An 11,147-nucleotide genomic window follows, 5' to 3' on the forward strand; every position below is an offset into this window, starting at 1 on the left:
AAGAATCCGGCGGCCAAATTGCGGCTAAGAATCTGATATGTACGTTAATAAAGACAAAATTCAGCATCACACCGGATGAAACTACGGATGGTTCATCCGCAAAACAACTGGGCATTGTTGTAGTCTTTTGCGATGTCGAAGCTATGTGTGTTAAAACCCAGTTCCTTGACCTTGTAGAAGTTAATATGGCACAGCAGAAGGCATATTATAGTGCAATCAAGCAGTCACTGAATGACAAAGACATACCAATGTGCAATATTATTGGATACTCATCTGACACTACTAAGTACTAATGTAATGTTTGGCAGCAACAACAGTGTAGTTGCCTGGTTAAAGAAAGACCATCCTGATGTTGTGTCAGTGAAGTGTAGCTGTCATATGATACATTTGTGTGCATCATATGCATGCCTAATTGAAAATAGTGTTGAAAGGAAATACGGTGGGCTATATATATTTCATTTGAAATCCAATATAACGCGCTAACTATATTTAGAAATTTTTTACATAGCTTTAGAGATTTTCTGGTTTTCATTTGTGAGAGCCCTGTTTGAAATTGAGAAATGAGAATGCACCGCAGCACTTCAATTTTGAACCTTGAATCCAGTTCACACCCTGAATATTCTAGTGGTTTTGTTGATAAACTACCATTATTATGGAGTATCTGATTATAAATATTATTTTTATTGATTATCTGCAGGGTTGATCGGTTTAAACCGCCCAGTTAAAACCGGTTAAAACCTGGTTTAAACCGGGCAGTTTTGACCACGTATTACTGGTCAAAACCCCTTTAGTGTATGAATCAAGTTGATTTTCAATTGAATTAAAAATATTTCCCTCCATGTTTAGTAATGATGTTCAACTATATTTTGTTTTGATCAACAATAACCTAAATGCTGGATTTGGAACAAAACCTATTCAATTTCTCTGTTTATTTTTGATATTTTAATCAGTTGGTTACCGTATTTTACGGACCATAAAGCGCATCCGATTATAAGGCGCACTGTCAATAAATTGCTTTGATTAGTTTTTTGTTTAGACATAAGACACACAGGGCTATAGAACGCAACATATTTTAAGGAGTATGGGTTACCGTAAAAAGCTCATTAAACAAAAATGCGTAATAAATGTAAGCAAGTCACAATAGTACAATGAGCAAAAGAAAAAAATGGGCCTAGTAAATATCACAGTTTCTAGTTGCTTTTACCATAGTTTATTGTGCAAGACGGTGGTTTATTTACATAATAATAGTATCAGTACTGGTTTTGAGTGTAGGCACTAGGCAATAAAGCACTACTTGATCCATACATTAGGCGCACCGGCTTACAAGGCGTACAATCAATTTATAAGGAAAAAAAAGGATTTAAATTGCGCATTATGGTCCGTAAAATACGGGTATTTTAATTATTGAGAAAATTTAAATTCTAAAAATACCCAAGTTTCTGATGAACCAAAAAATGCTTGTTCATCAGAGATGAACGTAGCAACTAGTGCTAGAAACGATAATTGTCCTGATGAACACCCAAACTTTTCAGTATTCAGAATTATATCTACCAATTTTTTTTATGAAAAACATTTACCATCAAATTTTGCTTGACAGGTCGGTATTGGCGGCCATTAATGAAAGTTCAGGCGCCCATGGTCGCCAGCTATTTTGACGCCTGCTTATCAAAATGGTCATAACTCACAACTGCTTTTATATTTCCTCAATAGCTCATAGCCCGGGTAGCCGACCTTTCCCTACATTACATACAAATATTTTTCTGGGTTTTGACCGGTTTAAACCTAGTTTTCACCGGTTAAAACCAGGTTTAAACCGCTTAGTGGTCAAAACCAGTTTTGATTAGTTTTGGTCAAAACCAGTTTTGACCACTTAGAGATCAACCCTGATTATCTGACTCATTAAAAATTTATTAATAAGCAAATAACTACCATAATAGATGCATTAAAAAATTCATAGGCTAGCTAATAGTATGTATAGTCTAGTCATCTCTACCCTTCTGTAATGTATGAATGTGTATGCATAATTAGATTCATTGATATTATGTATTGGCTAACTAGTTGACCGCTTATGGTCTTTTGCTTGCCTTGGTCTTGATTGTGACACAATCTAATCTACCAATATGCAATGTATTGTTGCATGAGTTTAATGTCGTTTAATTTCACGTAACTTGTTAAATCAAGGTTTTGTCTTCAACGGCTTTAAAGTTTTCTCAAATTAAAGAAGAATTTGTTGCCTGGCAACTCTTGTGTGGGGAAACGTTATTGAATATCTGTAAAGTTGAAGTACAATTTGTTTTAAACTGAAATGTGGCAAGTTTGTTAACCTAAATGCTTCTTGTAACTATAATAAGCTGGTTAAATATTCAAAGTTATCATTGTTATTTTTTTTTAGAAGAATATTATACATGAACGAAATACATCAAGCGTGACTCTCAGGTTAGCTGAAAATAATGAGTTATTATCAAAAAGGTGTATTCCTCATTAAAGGTCTTCAGCAGTTCACAAAGTATGTTTTGTTTGTATTTGATGTAGGTTGTTTACTGAAATATTTTAGCAAAAAGGACATGCTCTGCCAGCATGTAAACATGTAGCCTATATGTAATATTATTCTTTTTATATTATAACTGCAGATAGGGATGCCACCATTTTACCGTGAAAGTCTCAGTAGAGCTGTAAACATGCTCTTAGTATATATTATACAGTCGCGCTCAAAAGTTCAAGACCACCTGTCAAAATTTTGGATTCTTACAATAATCTATGTAAATCATCTTAAATGTTATGTCATATTGGGTTTTATGCCATTACTGCAGTGTTATGTAACAGAGCCTTCTGTTTAGGCCATTATTAATGAGCTATTTCTTTCAGAAATAAAAAAATTTAAATTCTTTTTCAAGATTTGTTGCTGAAAAAAAAAGACAAAAAAGGAGCTTTTCAGCTCTGAAGAGGTCAAAAATTGTTATATTAAAAGAAGAAGGGTACTCAGCTCACCCACGTGCTCCAGTAAAAAAAATAGATTGACTTTGTTGTGTAAAGGTACAAATGTAAATACATCTACCATAAAACGCCGTCTTAGCGATGAATTTGGCCTCAAAGCACGTGGGTGAGCGCACTACCATCCTCCTCATCACATGGTCATCTCTTGGACTGGTAACCCTGGGTCTACCACCCTTTTTCAAGTCCACTAAACTTCCATATTTTTTAAATCTAACTATTGCCTGATGGACTGCTGTCTTGCTGAACTTTAGTCTTTTGGATATTTTTCTTTCTGAGTACCCTTCTTCCTTTAATATAACAATTTTTGACCTCTCCAGAGCTGAAAAGCTCCTTTTTTTGTCTTTTTTTTTCAGCAACATATCTTGAAAAAGAATTTAAATTTTTTATTTTTGAAAGAAATAGCTCATTAATAATGACTTAAACAGAAGGCTCTGTTACATAACACTGCAGTAATGGCATAAAACCCAATATGACATAACATTTAAAATGGTTTCCATAGATTATTGTAAGAATCCAAAATTTGGACAGGTGGACTTAAACTTTTGAGCGCGACTGTATATATTACTGTAGAATATTCTAGCATGGTACCAAGAGCATTAATATGATATATAATATCGGAATGAAAACCTTTGTATTTTAAGTGAGTACCGGTACTATTTAAGTTTTTAAACCTTAACAATATTGAATGTACACTACAAACAAACAATGTACCGTATAATGTGTACAAGATATAATCTTATTCTGAGCGTTTACATCTAATGTGATCATCATCAACCAATTTTGATTATACAGGCCATGAATTAATCCTCATGTCGAGGGTGTGGCCTGTCTGTCTAGAACGAAGTCTTCCCCTCCACACCTCACGATTTAATGGGTTGGCAGAGTCCATGTTCACTTGTTCAGGGCTACAAAGTCACGTTTTACAAGTTCTTCCCAAAAAAGTTTTGGTCTACCTTGACCCCGCTGTGCTGCGATGTTGACACATCTGACCTGTGAGATCCAGCTTGAGCTGCGCTCAACGTGACCAAGCCATCTCAGTCTGCCTAATTGGAGGACTTCACTGATGTCTTTTAATTGAGCTTTGATAGAAGAGTCTCAAACTGAATGTTGTCTTCAGGCTTGACTAGGCAGGTTCATCTCACCATCGCTCTGTTATTATGTTGTAGGCGCTTGACGGTGCTTGCTAAAGTAGCCCACGTTTCAGAGCCATAGAGCATGACACCCCTCACACAACTGGAGTAAACTTGACCTCTGATTGTAGCAGGAAGTTGCTTGCTTGTGAGGATAGGGAGGAGTTCCCTAAACTTTTTCCAGGCTGTCTTGCACCGTGTTATAGCCGCATGCTCACATCCCCCTCCAGAAGACATGGTATCACCAAGGTAGCAAAAGTCAGCTACCACTTCAAGTGTGCCACCTTCAACCTCAACCTCGCTTACCGGCCTGCCATCTATTGGTCTTGCTGTGCCCTGACAGCATGGGCATGAGTAGTGTAGGTCCGGTCTGAGTGACCCTTTAATTCCACTACACTTTTTGTGGACCTAGTAGGAGCAATTGGTGCAAAAGATAGAGTTTCTACTGGTTCCACTTAGGCATACCGAGCAAGGGTGCTTTCCTGATCTTCTTAGCGAGTTCTGGTTGATGCCAGAGATCATTATTTTGGTCTTTCCCATATTCACTCTTAGGCCCTTTGCTTCCATTCCCTTCTTCCAGGCGGCAGTTCTGTCAACTAGTGACTCTAATGAGGTGTCGATAATGGCAAGGTCATCAGCGTACAACAGCTCCCAAGGACAGCCTGTGCGCAGTTCGAGTGACAGGGCCTCCAGAACAATGATGAAGAGCAGTGGGCTCAATACAGAACCCTGATGCACACCTACGCTTAATCGCTTATTTTGAAAGTGTTACTGTGTCCAACTGTCCATCCCCAACACGCACATAGCTCCTAGCATTCAGGTACATTGATTGTACTATCCGTACTAGCCATTCCTCAACACTCAGCTTTCGCATGGCCCACCAGATCAACTTCCTTGGCACTCGATCAAAGGCTTTTTCTAGGTCTACAATGGCCATATAGAGAGTCTTGTTTACGGCAAGGTGTTTTTCTTGAAGTTGACAGATGATGAAGATGGCGTCAGTTGTACCTCGACCTGGCATGAAGCCGAATTGCATTTCATCAATCTGCATTTGTTGCCTAATCAATTGTTCTGTCACTCTCTCAAGTATTTTCATGGTCTGGTCAAGCAGCTTCAAGCCTCTGTAATTACCCCTATCAAGGGCATCCCCTTTACCTTTATAGATGTTGACAATGTAGCTTTCTTCCCCGTCTGCTGGTATACGACCCTCGCTAACAATAGCTTCTACCAGGGTTGATCGGTTTAAACCGGGGCGGTTTAAACCGCCCGGTAAAAACCGGTGAAAACCTGGTTTAAACCGGGCAGTTTTGACCACCTATTGCTGGTCAAATCTGGTCAAAACCCCTTTAGTGTATGAATCAAGTTGCTTTTCAATTGAATTAAAAGTATTACCCTCCATGTTTAGTAATGATGTTCAACTATATTTTGTTTTGATCAACAATAACCTAAATGCTGGATTTGGAACAAAAAATATTCAACTTCTCTGTTTGTTTTTGATATTTCAATCAGTTGGTTATTTTAATTATATACTGAGAAAATTCAAATTCTAAAAATAAGTTTCTGATGAACCAAAAAATGCTTGGTAGAACGATGAACAATTTGCACAGCCAACTGAAGTACAAGAATTTATTCCAACAATTTTTTTTTATGAAAAACATTTGCCATCAAATTTTATCCAGTTAAAATAAAACAATGCGAATGCATATTCTAAGATGCTTTAAAAATTAAAGGCAGGATAGTTTATGATTTGTTCTTTGAAGCAAAGTACACGTCAAGCCAAGAAAGGATTATCGGAAAAGGAACAAGTTGTGATGCCTTATGCCTATCTACTTTATGTAGAACACCTCAATTGAACAATTGGAATTAACAAGTCTCTCCAGTATATTCAAATGCTTCATTCACCAGTCAATTTCATCTTTTCTTTCTCCCTCACCTTCTACCATCTCCCTCACATTTTCAGTGATTTTCTGGCGAACACGATCAAGCAACTCATTACAGGGTTTTGACCGGTCAGGTCAGGGTTTTGACCAGTCAGGTCAGGGTTTTGACCAGTTTTGACCGGTTTAAACCTAGTTTTGACCGGTTAAAACCAGGTTTAAACCGCTTAGTGGTCAAAACCCAGTTTTGACCACTTAGAGATCAACCCTGGCTTCTACAAGATCTCGATCAAGAGCAACTCCAGTTTCGCCTGTTGGCTTCAGCATCTCTGCTATTATTCCTGAAGGACCACTGGACCAGGAGCTTTGCCCATGCGCATCTTTATGATGGCTCTTTCGATCATCTCGGTGGTGATTGGTACACTGATGTACTACACGTGATCTGTTTTTTATATTTATGCTGACATATTTCTTACAGTTCATGTTGCATGCAAGTGAATTTTTGAATTGTTTTCTTCACAGATCTGGATACAACAAGGCTAGCAAAAGCTTCAACAAGTCTGATCTAGACAAAAATGCTTCTGGTATTACGTTTATGGTAACTGGAGGCAATAGTGGAATCGGAAAGGCTGCTGCTATAGCTTTTGCAAAGAAAGGAGGAGAGGTTCATTTGGTTTGCAGAAATGCTGAACGAGCAAACATAGCAAAAGATGAAATTGTAGAAGAAAGCAATAATCAGGTTTCATAATACTTTTTATCAAGTCACTTTTTTATTTGATTATTTTCATGCGATTTCTGTGTTCAAGCTGATCCCTTTTAAGCCACCGTGCTAACTTTTAACTCAACCCTTTTGGTTTTGTAACCTATATGGATATAATGAAGTTTGCATGTTGGCATGGTCTGTGTGTAGTATAGGTCGCCTTGTTTTTAACTTGCAGTTTGAGCTTGTTACAGTTAATGGCTGATGTTTTTGTATTTTCCGTTAGTACAGTGGCTGCAAATAAAATGTTTGCAAAATGAAATTTTGACAAAAAGTGTGTTTTTATGTAAAAAGAAAAATGTTCCACTGGTAACTCTGATCGGCTTGGCTATCACTAACTGTTGAAAGTGACAACCAGATTTATCACTGGCGTTCCATCAGTGAACATAAATGAATTTATCAAGGGACTTAAACAAGTATTATATAGTGTGCTTGTTTAGCAGCATATTGGTGAGGATTGGTAGTTCAGCAACGAATTAGCATGGTAGGAACCTTAAAAACTCATAACTGTGTCGTATTTTGTTAACAAATCAAAATTCAGAAGTATCAGAGACATAATTTGAAATATATTCGATAGAATGGATATTTAATATGATTGTTTTTGCTTTCAGAATGTTTTTGTGCATGTGTTGGATATGTCCAACACAGCAGATGTTTATCACTTTGCTGAGAAGTTTTCAACTGAACATAACAAGCTGAATGTTCTTGTCAACAATGCCGGCTGCATGGTTAATGACCTGAAACTCATTGGTGACATTGAAACAAACTTTGCTACCAACACACTGGGCACATACGTTTTAACAAAGCAATTGCTACCACTTCTTAAAAAGTCAGAAAATCCTCGTGTTGTAAGTCAATATGTCTTTATAAAATTTTGTGGTGGAACAACCTCCAGCCCAGAGCCGGAGGTATGACTATGTATGTGTGGCTGTGGTCAAGTTTGAGACCTTGGATAAATCTAGTTTTATGTATCATTGTGGTATTGTAATGATACAAGAATACATAATTACACATGTTGGCTGTAACATTGGTCTTACATGTATTGTATATGTGGGCTAAGCTCCTAAACGAGCCCTGTAAAGGACCGTAAGCATTGCCATATATCACCTTTTTTAAGAGTGCATGGTTATCGTTTTGCTGCAATATAAGAGTGGTGTCCCAACAACTAAGGCCGTTAAGAGAATAATGTGGCTGTGGGCCTGCTACCAATGAGACAGTCAGGCACCAAATCCAGACATTTCTAAGAAAAACGCACCAATGCTAACAAATACGAGGTGGTTTCTTCAAGCCTCTCGAAGTTCTCGAGCCTCTTGGAACGGTTGCAGGCCCCTAAAATCATCCAAGGCCTGGGTCCAAACGTAATTTCTTGATTTCCCTGTCAACGCTAACTGCCAACAACCGCTTGGTTAAAACATTGATTACATAATTATATGAGATAGATATTAAAATGGTCGAAAACTCCGGCTGGAGTTGACATCTCCAGCAGGAACATCCTGCCTCCGGCAGGATTTTTGCCTCCTTTGCATCACTGATGACATCTTTCAATTTCATTCATATGGTGTTGCATTGCAATATGCTATTTGAAACTCAGCCCCATAGATGTAATTGTTGCAACAATAAAACAAAGGATTTGTTTCAGATTACTGTGAGTTCTGGAGGAATGTATCTGCAGAAATTAAACATAAACGACTTACAGTCAAAGAAAGGAACATTTGACGGTGAAATGGCGTACGCACAGAATAAAAGACAACAGGTAAGGGGGTCTGCTACTATTCGGCTAGTCCGATTCGGCTACAGTTTTGAATTGTATTTTGTATTTTATTGGACAATATCGTTTCTTTTGCATTTCGACAAAGAAAAATAAATTGAAATGAAATTTAGCGCAAAATGTTTGAACTATTAAATTGAAATGTTTGCTCACATAAAATCGACATGTATCCTACGTCACCGTCTGTATGCAAACTTAGAATATATTAGAATCCTCAACTATTACAAAATTCCACATCCAACGACGCCTTCTGTTTATTTAGAGAAGGGGTCACCAGACATTGGACAGACTTCTTCGGCTTACAGCAAACTAAGTTTACAATAATGATGATTGAATTGCTGAGTAAAGATTATCATCAGTGAATGTGCTGTTCAGGTCATTCTGACAGAAGAATGGGCAAAGCAGAACCCAGACGTTCAGTTTTCCTCCATGCACCCTGGCTGGGCTGACACACCAGCTGTGCAGAATTCAATGCCGGATTTTCATCGTCAAATGCAGGGAAAGTTTCGTACGCCTGACGAAGGAGCGGACACCATTGTCTGGCTTGGGATGGCTGATAGTGCGCTGACGAAAAAAGACAACGGGTCATTTTATCAAGGTACACAAGAGAAAAAGGTTCCAGATTAAGTTTTAATTCTTGTTGTTTATTGTGATAGCCTTGACACGACTTAAATTCTTTTGCAGATCGGAAACCTGTTTCGGTTCATTTGCCACTTGCTTGGACACGTGAGAGCTCCCAAGATCGGAAAAAGTTTCTTGAAGTTTTAGACGAACTCGCCAACTCCCTCAAGCCTCAGTAAAGCAGAAGTGCAGAACTCACATATATTTGCTACCAAGCTTCGAAATGAATGCAGACTTTAACACAACTGCGCATGCTTCGCGATTTCTTCAAACCAGCACCACATGTGATAAAAAAATAATGAGCTCATAATTTAGATAGATAGTCTACTAAACTTATGTCCAGCAAACGTTTTGAAAACTGGACTGTTTCCATCTTCAGTGGTAATGCTTTTATTTTCAATTGCTCTGAAGATGTATACAGTCTGGTTTTCGAAACGTTTGCTGAACATGAGTTTGGTATCTACATTTTTGTGCTCTTTATTTTTTGAGTAAATTGACCAGACGTTCCAATCAATTTGCTCGTAAACTGAAAATGTGTCTCTGAAAATATTGAAATTTGTTTAAATCTATAATTCGTTTCCATGGAGAGCAGTCTTTTGGGGCCATACATCGAATGCTAATTTTCGTCGAATATTCTGTGTTTCCTTCATGGGAAGCTAGAATTTTATTTTAAAGGTACAAATGATTGTTTATGACCGCACTGAAGGAGCGTTCTTGATTCTCTAAGAAAATTTTTTGCTAACCACATCAAAATATTATGCACATGTGACAAAAGCATTGTGCACTACCTTATATGATATGCACATTTTGAACAGTGTTTTACCATTAATCAATTTAAAAAGGGCTGATTTGCTGGCCATGAAAACATCAGTCACATGATTGACGTATTTTTTATGAATTCTATAGTCGTTTTCTGAACTGTTTTTGGCAAGTTTATTTAATACATATTTATGTTGTGTAGACTTGCGTAATTTGGTAAAGAACACGACTCTACCTGGAGACAGCTTTCGCAGTTTGGTTATATTCACATTTGTAAGAAACATTCAATAATAGTATTTGCGTTTTACGCTTTTGACTGAACAAATGTTTTTTGGTGAAATAATAATTACATTTAAATTTCCAAAAATTTATTTCAATTGTAACTTTTGTAAAATCCTTTGAAAATTAAAACTGGAATCGATTGATCAAAGTATTTGAACAAAAGCAGTATGTCTGTATTTTATTATGTTTAATTATATCTCTATTTTTATTTACTTTTTTTTTCTGAATCCGCATGGTCACACTGCTGAGGCAGTTTCCTGTAATTTTACCCTGCTGAGTCTTTTATGAAATCACAACTAAGTTTTGGAATTCGAGACTCTCAAGGTGAAAAGTGCAGGAAACTTCTCACTTTTTGGAATTTCTTTTGTAGGCTATATTGTAAAATTTAAATTGCCCGTGTAACATTTGCTAGCGTTGCAGATTGTTGTATACTTGCAAGATTGTAGGGATATTTTTACAAATTACAACCGACAAAAAAAGTTTTATTTATTCTCTTTCTTTTCTAGGTTTGCTGGCTGTGCAGTTTTAAGATAGTGTTTCCCAAACAATGTTTAATATATTATATTAAATCTTTCAGTTTTGTCATATTTTTTTTTTATTTGTGCGAAATTCGTGTATTTACCTTATGGTTTAGTACATGTTCGCCCAGCAATGAAAAATAAATGGAATTGAATGTTTTTCGGCTGCAATCCTTCGAACTTTGAATTATTCGGTATCCGACTGGTTGTCCTTGTAACGACTTTTTGTTACGCAATCTTAAAGCTATAAATTGCACCTTCACGTTGTTTTGATGTTTGTCGAAGGGTGTTTGGATATGTCGTTAAAGCGTCTTTTTCGTATTACGAGATTGTTGTAATTCTTTCCAACAGTGTCATTTGTATGTTGTTTTCTTTACAATGAAATATCTATAACAAACTTTTATTTTGCTCATGCAATATTTCAGACTTTTATATTAA

General features: G+C 36.9%; 1 protein-coding gene across 1 annotated transcript; it reads left to right on the plus strand.

The window, feature by feature from the left end:
- The first annotated feature begins 1,680 nt into the window (after positions 1 to 1,680).
- LOC145768301 (dehydrogenase/reductase SDR family member 12-like) lies at positions 1,681 to 10,868 on the plus strand. Its single transcript, XM_082579779.1, has 6 exons — positions 1,681 to 2,506; positions 6,524 to 6,740; positions 7,373 to 7,609; positions 8,401 to 8,514; positions 8,905 to 9,127; positions 9,214 to 10,868. Exons 1-6 carry the CDS (start codon positions 2,451 to 2,453, stop codon positions 9,327 to 9,329), a joined length of 963 nt encoding a protein of 320 aa, XP_082435905.1. The 5' UTR covers positions 1,681 to 2,450; the 3' UTR covers positions 9,330 to 10,868.
- Positions 10,869 to 11,147: the final 279 nt, after the last annotated feature.

This window comes from Aplidium turbinatum, chromosome 4 (assembly GCF_918807975.1).
Source record: "Aplidium turbinatum chromosome 4, kaAplTurb1.1, whole genome shotgun sequence".
In the NCBI taxonomy this organism is placed as follows: domain Eukaryota; kingdom Metazoa; phylum Chordata; class Ascidiacea; order Aplousobranchia; family Polyclinidae; genus Aplidium; species Aplidium turbinatum.